This window comes from Trichomycterus rosablanca, chromosome 1 (genome assembly GCF_030014385.1).
Source record: "Trichomycterus rosablanca isolate fTriRos1 chromosome 1, fTriRos1.hap1, whole genome shotgun sequence".
NCBI classification, from domain to species: domain Eukaryota; kingdom Metazoa; phylum Chordata; class Actinopteri; order Siluriformes; family Trichomycteridae; genus Trichomycterus; species Trichomycterus rosablanca.
Genome location: NC_085988.1, coordinates 16,264,981 through 16,275,741, shown reverse-complemented (window position 1 = coordinate 16,275,741; position 10,761 = coordinate 16,264,981). Strand labels below are relative to the sequence as shown.

At 43.7% G+C, this 10,761-nt stretch overlaps 1 protein-coding gene across 1 annotated transcript; it reads left to right on the top strand.

Annotated features, from left to right (window-relative positions):
- The first annotated feature begins 6,538 nt into the window (after positions 1-6,538).
- On the top strand, positions 6,539-8,380 carry LOC134319182 (leucine-rich repeat and immunoglobulin-like domain-containing nogo receptor-interacting protein 1). The gene has a single exon (XM_063000215.1). It carries the CDS (start codon positions 6,539-6,541, stop codon positions 8,378-8,380), a length of 1,842 nt encoding a protein of 613 aa, XP_062856285.1.
- Positions 8,381-10,761: the final 2,381 nt, after the last annotated feature.

The window sequence follows — 10,761 nt, the reverse complement described above, 5'->3', positions numbered from 1 at the left end:
ATGCGATAAAAGACAACTCCTGACTTAGTGTGAGTTTCTTACTCGTCTCAAACAAGCCCACAGACCTAAAATAAGCGGGATCAACTTGCCTTAAGGTAAGTGCTGTAATCAGTACAGGTGATTGGTATTGAAGGGACGGTTGATTGTCTTTGTAAACATTGTCTCAGTTTGAACTTTAAAAACCTTATCTGAACCTTACAAGAGGATTCCTCAAAATCCTGTAGGAAAAGATTATCTAAGAACATTCTATATTGTGGAATGCTTTTAAATTTCTTCTTATTTTTATAATTAAGACTCAGATTCAGAGATGCACATAATTGTGACACCTACAATTTCCCAAATATCATTTTTTTAATGAGTTACTTAATTACTTAATCCCATACACAGATGATTGAATACTCCACAGGAAAAAGAGAAACATTCATTGATTGGGCAAAACCTAAATTTAAAACGGGGACAGTGGTAGCCTAGTGGATAGAACTTTGGTCTATTGCAGCCACTGTTGGGTCCTTGAGCAAGGTCCTCAACGCTCTCTGCTCCAGAGGCGCTGTCCGATGGCTGACCCTGTGTTCTAATCCCAGCTTTCAAACAAGCTGGGATACGCAAAGAAAGAATTTCATTGTACCGTATGTTGGTATATTTCAAGAAGAAGCTGTTATACAGTAGTGTTCAAAAAAATAGCAGTGCCAGGATTTTTCTTTAAAAACTCAAAAAATTAATGTATGAACTGAAAAAATTTTTGAGGTTTCACTTTACTTTAAATTACTGAACTAATATTTAGTGACATAACAATTATTTCCGAGATCTGTGTTGCATGGAGTCGACCAACTTCTGGCACCTCTGAACAGGTATTCCAGTCCAGGATGATTACACTACATTCCACAGTTCTTCTGCAATTTTGGATTTTGCCTAAAAAAAACGCGCTTCAGATATCAGCCCACAAGTTCTCTGTGGGATTGAAGTCAGGAGATTGTTCTGGTCACTCTATTACCTCAATCTTGTTTGTCTGTAACCAAGATGTTTTGGGTCATTGTCATGTTGAAACACCCATTTTAAGCACATTTCTTCTTCGACATAGGGCAACATGATCTCCTCAAGTATTCTGATATATTTAAACTGATCCATGATCCCTCGTATGTGATAAATAGACGTAACACCATGGTATGAAAAACATCCCCATATCATCATTTTGTACCACCATGCTTTACTGTCTTCACAGTGTACTGTGGCTTGAATTCAGTGCTCGGGGGTCGTCTGACATACTGTCTACAGCCACTAGATCCAAATAGAACAATTTTGCTTTTACCAGTCCACAAAATGTTGAGCCATTTCTCTTTGGACCAGTCAATGTGTTCCTTGGCAAATTTTACCCCATTCAGGACACGTCTTTTTCTTAACTTTGCAAGGAGTTCTTGCTGGTAAATTGGCTTCACTTAATCATCTTCTGTACTTACTGGAAACTTCAGATGTTCCTTGATCTTTCTGGAGGTGATCATTGGCTGAACCTTTGCCATTTTGGCTATTCTTCAATCCTTTTAAACAGTAGTTCCACGCTTCCTTCCGCATCTTTTAGGTTTTGGTTGTTACTTCAAGGCATTTGAGATCATTTTAGCTGAGCAGCCAATAATTTGCTGCACTTCTCTGTATGTTTTTTCCTCTAAAATCAACTTTTTTATCAAAGTACGCTGTTTATCAGAACAATGTCTGGAACAACCTATTTTCCCCAGTATTTCAAATGCGCTATGACCAACCTGTGCAACATTTGCCCCCCTCCTACCTTAAATAAGGGCCAAAATTGACACCTGTTCTTCTGCAGAATGAATGACTTCACCAATTGAACTCCTCACTGCTATTATTTTGAACAACCCCCTTTCAATCAATGCTTCAATTACTCAGAATGAGTGGCATGCATGTCCTAATTGTTGGGTTTGTTTTGTTTTTATTACTCTACTACACTTTCAAGTAAATTATTTGCTATGTAGAAATATCACTTCTACTAAAAACAGTGATTTATCAGGTTAATGATGTTGGACTGCTATTTTTTGAACACTACTGTATATGTCAATGTATGTAGTGTATCTGGGTCAATTCTGTGTGGAGTTTGCATGTTCTCCCAGTGTCTGCGTGGATGCCACCAGTGATGCAGGTGTGGTGTGGTGAGCGCGTGTGTATCTGCTTTTTGGTGTGGTGAGCTCGCGTTTATATGCTTTTTGGTGTGGTGAGCGCGCGTTTATATGCTTTTTGGTGTGGTGAGCGCGCGTGTATGGTGAGCGCGCGTGTATCTGCTTTTTGGTGCTGTGAGCGCGCGTGTATCTGCTTTTTGGTGAGGTGAGCGCGCGTGTATCTGCTTTTTGGTGTGGTGAGCGCGCGTGTATCTGCTTTTGGTGTGGTGAGCGCGCGTGTATGGTGAGCGCGCGTGTATCTGCTTTTTGGTGGTGTGAGCGCGCGTGTATGTGAGCGCGCGTGTATCTGCTTTTTGGTGTGGTGAGCGCGCGTGTATGGTGAGCGCGCGTGTATCTGCTTTTTGGTGCTGTGAGCGCGTGTGTATCTGCGCGTGCATCTGCTTTTTGGTGCTGTGAGCGCGCGTGTATCTGCTTTTTGGTGCTGTGAGCGCGCGTGTATCTGCTTTTTGGTGCGGTGAGCGCGCGTGTATCTGCTTTTTGGTGTGATGAGCGCGCGTGTATGGTGAGCGCGCGTGTATCTGCTTTTTGGTGCTGTGAGCGCGCGTGTATCTGCTTTTTGGTGCTGTGAGCGCGCGTGTATCTGCTTTTTGGTGCTGTGAGCGCGCGTGTATCTGCTTTTTGGTGTGGTGAGCGCGCGTGTATCTGCTTTTTGGTGTGATGAGCGCGCGTGTATGGTGAGCGCGCGTGTATCTGCTTTTTGGTGCTGTGAGCGCGCGTGTATCTGCTTTTTGGTGTGGTGAGCGCGCGTGTATGGTGAGCGCGCGTGTATCTGCTTTTTGGTGTGGTGAGCGCGCGTGTATGGTGAGCGCGCGTGTATCTGCTTTTTGGTGTGGTGAGCGCGCGTGTATGGTGAGCGCGCGTGTATCTGCTTTTTGGTGCTGTGAGCGCGCGTGTATCTGCTTTTTGGTGTGGTGAGCGCGCGTGTATGGTGAGCGCGCGTGTATCTGCTTTTTGGTGTGGTGAGCGCGCGTGTATGGTGAGCGCGCGTGTATCTGCTTTTTGGTGCTGTGAGCGCGCGTGTATCTGCGCGTGCATCTGCTTTTTGGTGCTGTGAGCGCGCGTGTATCTGCGCGTGCATCTGCTTTTTGGTGCTGTGAGCGCGCGTGTATCTGCGCGTGCATCTGCTTTTTGGTGCGGTGAGCGCGCGTGTATCTGCTTTTTGGTGCTGTGAGCGCGCGTGTATCTGCTTTTTGGTGTGGTGAGCGCGCGTGTATCTGCTTTTTGGTGTGGTGAGCGCGCGTGTATCTGCTTTTTGGTGTGGTGAGCGCGCGTGTATCTGCTTTTTGGTGCTGTGAGCGCGCGTGTATGGTGAGCGCGCGTGTGTCTGCTTTTTGGTGTGGTGAGCGCGCGTGTATGGTGAGCGCGCGTGTATCTGCTTTTTGGTGTGGTGAGCGCGCGTGTATGGTGAGCGCGCGTGTATCTGCTTTTTGGTGAGGTGAGCGCGCGTGTATCTGCTTTTTGGTGAGGTGAGCGCGCGTGTATGGTGAGCGCGCGTGTATCTGCTTTTTGGTGAGGTGAGCGCGCGTGTATCTGCTTTTTGGTGAGGTGAGCGCGCGTGTATGGTGAGCGCGCGTGTATCTGCTTTTTGGTGAGGTGAGCGCGCGTGTATCTGCTTTTTGGTGAGGTGAGCGCGCGTGTATCTGCTTTTTGGTGAGGTGAGCGCGCGTGTATCTGCTTTTTGGTGAGGTGAGCGCGCGTGTATCTGCTTCATGTTGCGCAACCAGGTGAACCCGTAATGCACTTCGGTAACGAACAGTTCATCTTCTTACTAGACCAAAGCTTCTAATGTTTACCATTATTACCGATGCTCATGCAGTTAAAGGGTGGACGACACGAGGCATAAAGGACCACCGGGTTCGTACTGGATGATCAGAGTTTTCTGAGGTAACTATTGGTAAGTTACAGACTTGCTCTCTTCAACCTGCGGTAGAATCAGATCGCTAGTTACACTAATCAACTGTAAATAATTTTTTATAACAGAAGGGTCAAAGTGGGACAGGACATTGTCTAAAGTTAGTGGACAAGACGCCAGCACATAAGTCACTTAATCAAACCTAAGAACAGGACCTAGGAGCTGTCGGCAATCGAGTATTCAATATACAGTACTGTAGAATGATGTTACACTTAAGGTTAAAATGATTGTATTGTTACGCACCCAGCTAAACCTTTCCAGACATGGCCAACTATGTCTGAAGATTGCCCAACCAGGGTGGCACTGATGAAACTTAAAACTCACATCTTAGCAGTAGTGGGCTGTGGTAATAGACTGTTGTGCTGCCTGGGTGAACCTTTTTACAAAGTGGGGCGGCACGGTGGCTCACAGCAAGGAGGTCCTGGGTTCGATCCCCAGGTGGGGCGTTACGAGTCCTTTCTGTGTGGAGTTTGCATGTTCTCCTCGTGTCTGCGTGGGTTTCCTCCCGGAGCTCCGGTTTCCTCCCACAGTCCAAAGACGTGCAAGTGAGGTGAATCAGAGAAACAAAATTGCCCATGACTGTGTTTGACATTAAACTTGTGAACTGATGAATCTTGTGTAATGAGTAACTACCTGTTCTGTCATGAATATAACCCAAGTGTGTGAAACATGACGTTAAAATCCTAATAAATAAATATTACAAAGTGATTTCAAATAGCATACTAAAGGCAAACAATTATTAAGTGATAATTATTAAGTGGATTGTCTGGGCTTCTGATGTTTCTTTTTTTAAATCATGTCTCTGGCTCCAGCTGCAACTGAAACAGGTCTCATTACCAATTATCTGCCATTTATAACCCCAAATCAGAAAAAGTTGGGACAGTATGGAAAATGCAAATAGAAATTGTGGTATTTCTTACATTTACTTTTATTTCATTGTAGACAGTATGAACCCAGGATGAACCCACGTCAGCTTCATTTCATTTGTTCATATACATCCAGTTATTTAATCAGAATTAGGCTTTACTGGCCAAGCATGCTTACACATACAAGGAATTTGTTTTTGGTTACACAGATGCTTGTGGTGCACAAAAAATACAATAAAGACAGTCTTATCACACACAACTCACTCTCTCTAACACACACATTTACACATTCATACCTGTAAACATTCGCATGTGAAGTTCACATTGTGTGTTAAAAGGTGCAGTGTTACTTTTGTGCAATATAAAAAAATATATGAATAGAAATGAAAAGTGACTGTAAAAGACCAGTGTAAGGAATGTTGTGTGTCATTATATAAATTAAATAAGTAATTTGTAAATGTTCATGTACAAGTGTCCCAGGGATTAATAGTGTGTGCATCTGTTAATCCTTGGGACACTTGTACATTTACAAATTACTTACATTGATCAGCCATAACATTAAAACCACCTACTTGTTTCTACACTCACTGTCCATGTTATCAGCTCCACTTAGCATATAGAAGCATTTTTTAGTTCTACAATTACTGCCTGTAGTCCATCTGTTTCTCTACATACTTTTTTAGCCTGCTTTCACCCTGTTCTTCAATGGTCAGGACCCCCACGGGACCACCACAGAGTAGGTATTATTTAGGTGGTGGATCATTCTCAGCACTGCAGTGACACTGACATGGTGGTGGTGTGTTAGTGTGTGTTGTGCTGGTATGAGTGGATCAGACACAGCAGCGCTGCTGGAGTTTTTAAACACCTCACTGTCACTGTTGGACTGAGAATAGTCCACCAACCAAATATATCCAGCCAACAGCGCCCCGTGGGCAGCGTCCTGCGCCCACTGATGAGGGTCTAGAAGATGACCAACTCAAACAGCAGCAATGAGGGATCATCTCTGACTTTACATCTACAAGGTGGACCAACTAGGTAGGAGTGTCTAATAATGTCTCAGTGAGTGGACTCAGTATTTAAAAACTCCAGCAGTGCTGCTGTATCTGTGTCTCATACCAGCACAACACACACTAACACACCACCACCATGTCAGTGTCACTGCAGTGCTGAGAATGATCCACCACCTAAATAATACCTGCTCTGTGGTGGCCCTGTGGGGGTCCTGACCATTGAAGAACAGGGTGACAGCAGGCTAAAAAAGTATGTAGAGAAACAGATGGACTACAGTCAGTAATTGTAGAACTACAAAATGCTTCTATATGGTAAGTGGAGCTGATAAAATGGACAGTGAGTGTAGAAACAAGGAGGTGGTTTTAATGTAATGGCTGATCAGTGTATGCTCCTGGTATAATCCATTTAAAGAAAACCAAGCTACATGGTCTAATGTATCTTTATAGATTTTTGCTGGAATTTTGCCCATAATGTCTCCATAATGGTTACAGTGCTCTTTTGAATTTTAAAATCCAAAAATAATGACTTGTTTTCTCTCCCCTCTGTGTTCGTAGGTGAGACTTCAGATGTATGTAGAAGCTGAATGTAGGTTGGTGTATTGGTGGGTGGTACACCTGTGGATAGTAGTTTTATCAGACATAGGAGACCCATCCTCGCTCTGCCCTCAGCCCTGCAAATGCATACCAAACCTTCTTATGGTCAACTGTTCCTCACGTCAGCTAAGCTCCGTACCCAAAGGTATGAATATGAGCACACAAAATCTCAATCTGGCCAATAATCTTCTAAAGACACTCGGTCAAGGGCAGTTCTCCGACCTGGCACAGCTGCAGGAACTGGACCTGAGTGAAAACTTGCTAAGTGTGATTGAGGTGGAAGCTTTCGTAGGCTTACATAATCTTATTACGCTGCGAATTTCAAAGAACCGACTCAAGATCATTCTGGTTGGAGTGTTTTCTGGACTTCAGACTTTGCGCCTACTGGACATTAGCAGGAACGAGATCCTTGTCTTACTGAATGACATGTTCATTGAGATGCCATCTTTACAAAAGCTGGAAGCAAGCAGGAATGATCTTGTGTTCGTCTCCAAACGTGCCTTTAACGGCCTACAAAGTCTTAAGGAACTGCACCTGGATGGCTATAACCTCACGTCGATCCCAAGTGAGGCACTGTCACAGCTAACCAGCTTGGCACGGCTGTACTTTTGTCACACTGGTCTTACAGTGCTGCCCAGTGATTCATTCAGGCAGCTGAGTCAGCTCAGTGAATTGACAGTGTCTCACTGGCCCTGGCTATATTCACTTGACCCTAACAGCCTAATTGGACTGAATCTGACCCTCCTAATACTCAGTTACTGCAATCTAAACTCTGTACCATATGCTTCCTTGTGGCACCTGGACTACCTGCAATATTTGGATCTATCCTACAACCCCATCACCTTTATCCAGCCAGATATGCTCAAAGACCTTGTGCGTCTGCGAGAGCTCCACTTGGTTGGAGGAAATCTTTTGCGGGTGGAACCTGGTGCATTCCGTGGCCTTGCTAACTTGCAGCTGTTAAATGTGTCATACAATCAACTGTCATCACTTGAAGAAACTGTTTTCCACTCGATACGTACTCTTAGGGTGCTTCGGCTGGATGGGAACCCGCTTGTCTGTGACTGTCGACTATTCTGGGTGCTGCATCGGCGTCGGCAGCTTGATTTTAATGGGCAGCCGCCCAGCTGTAACTCACCTGTCCAGGCACGGGGTAGAAGATTCCTGGACTTCACCGAGCCTGAGCTAATAGGATTGTTTATCTGTCGTCAGGCACGGATCCTAAACCGTAAGCCACAGGAAGTACGTGCAGATGAGGGCCAAACAATCCTGTTCTTCTGCCAGGTGGACGGAGACCCTGCCCCATCAGTCATTTGGGTGAGCCCCAGGCGCATCGTACTGCCCAATACTGGTCGTATCCATGTATTGGCCGACGGGACCCTAGAGGTACGTTACGCACAAGTGCAGGACAGTGGCCACTATCATTGTTTTGCCTCCAACGTGGCAGGAAATGACAGCATCTCAGTGAGTCTGTGGGTGCACAACTTGCCCTCTGTCTCAACCCGAAACCGAACGTCTCGTTTTTTAATTAAGGCGTGGAGACTTGCATCCACACATCCACCAATCAACGGCTCTGAAGATTCTCAGCCGTTTGCATTTGATATGAAAACACTGCTGGTCGCAGTAACCATGGGCTTTTTGTCATTCCTGAGTTCAGTAGCAGTTTGCTTCGTATTCATGCTCTTTTGGAGTCAAAGTAAAGGTCAAATCAAACACACCGCCACTATTGACTTTGTACCTCACAGTGCAGGAGAAGGATCAGGTGGAGGAAGGACTAGAATGGAGACTGGCAGGTTCACAATGAAGCTTATCTGAAGCCACATAGAGCAAAATGCATTAGGCTTAGATAATCATCGATGTATTTGAAATAATAGACTTTATTTGTGACATACCTGGGATTACATTTACATGTCATTTAGCAGATGCTTTTATCCAAAGCGACGTACAGATGTGACCAAATACCATGCAAGTAACTGAGGGTTACGGTCCTTGCTCAGGGGTCCAACATTTGCAACTTGGTGGTAGCAGGGAGTAAAGCAGCAATCTACTAATTTCTAGTCCAGTACCTTAACCAAGGAGCCACCACATAACAGCACAGACCTTATTATCTCAAACAGTAACAAAATACCTAAGCTTCAATAAGGTCCACCAGAAGATCTTGTATTGTTCCAAAATGTTTAAGGAAACAGTATGTGGGTAAAGTTGGACTAGAGCTGTCTGACCAACCAAGCTAAGCTTTTATGCATGTTTCTCAGTTTAAACTTTAGTAGAGACTCAGGTGATGTGAGATTTAAATTGAGAACAGCGTCATTAGAAATCCTCACAGATGTTCATGTTTGCTTATTGGATATGAACCTCAGTAAACTGCAATATGATTGACTGCCTGCTATTAAATGGATGCATAAGTGCGTGAAATCATGAGGTCTGTCCAAAAACCTAGTGATCTCTCTACATAGATGCATTTTACGTCATTCTATGCACGCTCTCGAGAAGAAGGGTGTCTAAACTTCTGAATGCTTAAAATGCTGCCTACTGAGGTGCCTTAATTCAGAATGAAAATCTGACTGAATAAATAGGAAGCATCTAATGCTTCCTTAGCGGTGAAGGCAATCCCATAATTCAGTGCGGCACACCTTTTCCCACAAAAAACAATACAAATATGGCGGACAAATGTGGACCAACGAATTTTCAAATGTAAATAAAATTTGATTTCTAATTTGTATAAAGGTGTACTAGTGTAATTTATTTGTAAATTCTGGCTTATTAGTGACAGCCGCCTCAGCCAATTGGTTTGAATGGTTTGAGACTAACTCTATTAGCTTAGTAAGCAAAAACTAAGGTAACGTAATCACCGTAATCACTGTCTAAGTAGTACGTCTAAATAATCTGCCTCTAATCCTCTCTACTACTTCTGCATCTACTGTACCTAGGTAGGCAGTAGGCAGCAAGGCAGCTCACTAGGTTTTCAAACAGACCCCTGTATTTTTTAATGTAGCATTTATAAGCAGCCCAAGCTGCATATCTTTTTTTTTATTTTTTTTATTCTATCCTGCAGGGCCAAACGTTGTCTTATACAATATTAAGTCTGAGAAAACTAGTAAGGAAGGTTGGATTAATAATGGACAGGACCAAATAGCATTTAATATAAGTGCACTCTTCAAACAATGTCCATCTGTCATAACTGTTTCATTGGGACGAAGTGATGTTCCTTTACTTTTAGCAAAAGCATAAGTGTGCTTTAAAAAAAAAAGAAAACCTGAATAAAATTTTAAGCCTTTTTTTTTTTGAGCATGTAGTCATTGTCAATTACCTATTGCAATCCCTACTGCATGCACAGCTACGTCCCTATGACATGTATAAGGCTGTCAATCACATTTGTTTATTAGCCAACATTGAAAGCAGTGTTATGAGAGGACCTCTAGAAGATGAGGAAGACCAGGAATAAGGCATAGGAGAAAGCTGACCCATCTGTGCAGCCATCCATCACGAGTAGTGACATGACATTATAAATCTTAACCAACCATCTGCAGTTAATTTCACCAGGCAATGTTTTTCCAATTGTCACCTGTCCAGTTTCGTTAAGCATGTGGTCAAACATTCAAATGTTGGATTCATATTAGAGAGCCCAAGAAAACATTCCCCACATTTACATTTACATTTTCAGCATTTAGCAGACGCTTTTATCCAAAGCGACTTACACAATGGGCGGAACACAATGAGCAATTGAGGGTTAAGGGCCTTGCTCAGGGACCCAACAGTGGCAACATGGTGGTGGTGGCGGGGCTTGAACCGGCAACCTTCTGTTTACTAGTCCAATACCTTAACCACTGAGCTATCACTGCCCCCCCAAATCATTAAACACGTTCATCATTAAACGTTCGACACAAGGCAGGTTGGGGTCCATCATTTTTTGTTGTTTAGAGGAAGAAAGATGCATTCATGCTTTTGAGAACAAATGGATCAGAAGACTGCTGAAAATCTCATGGGGGAAGATGATAACCACTGAGCAAATTTATGAGAGTGCCAGAAAAGGAGCTACTGAACCACATGCTGGATTCTTACCAATAAATATTAACACATTTGGAGGAAGACATTATACACTGTGTATTCTTCCACCATTTGTGGTGGTGCCTTGATCAGACAGCAAAACTGTTGTTGCAACAGCATGGAGGTCAACCCACATCTGGCCTTTGCTC

What these genes read in the sequence shown, in the direction of transcription:
- LOC134319182 (XM_063000215.1), top strand. Translation starts at nt 6,539, where the DNA reads ATGTATGTAGAAGCTGAATGTAGGTTGGTGTATTGGTGGGTGGTACAC.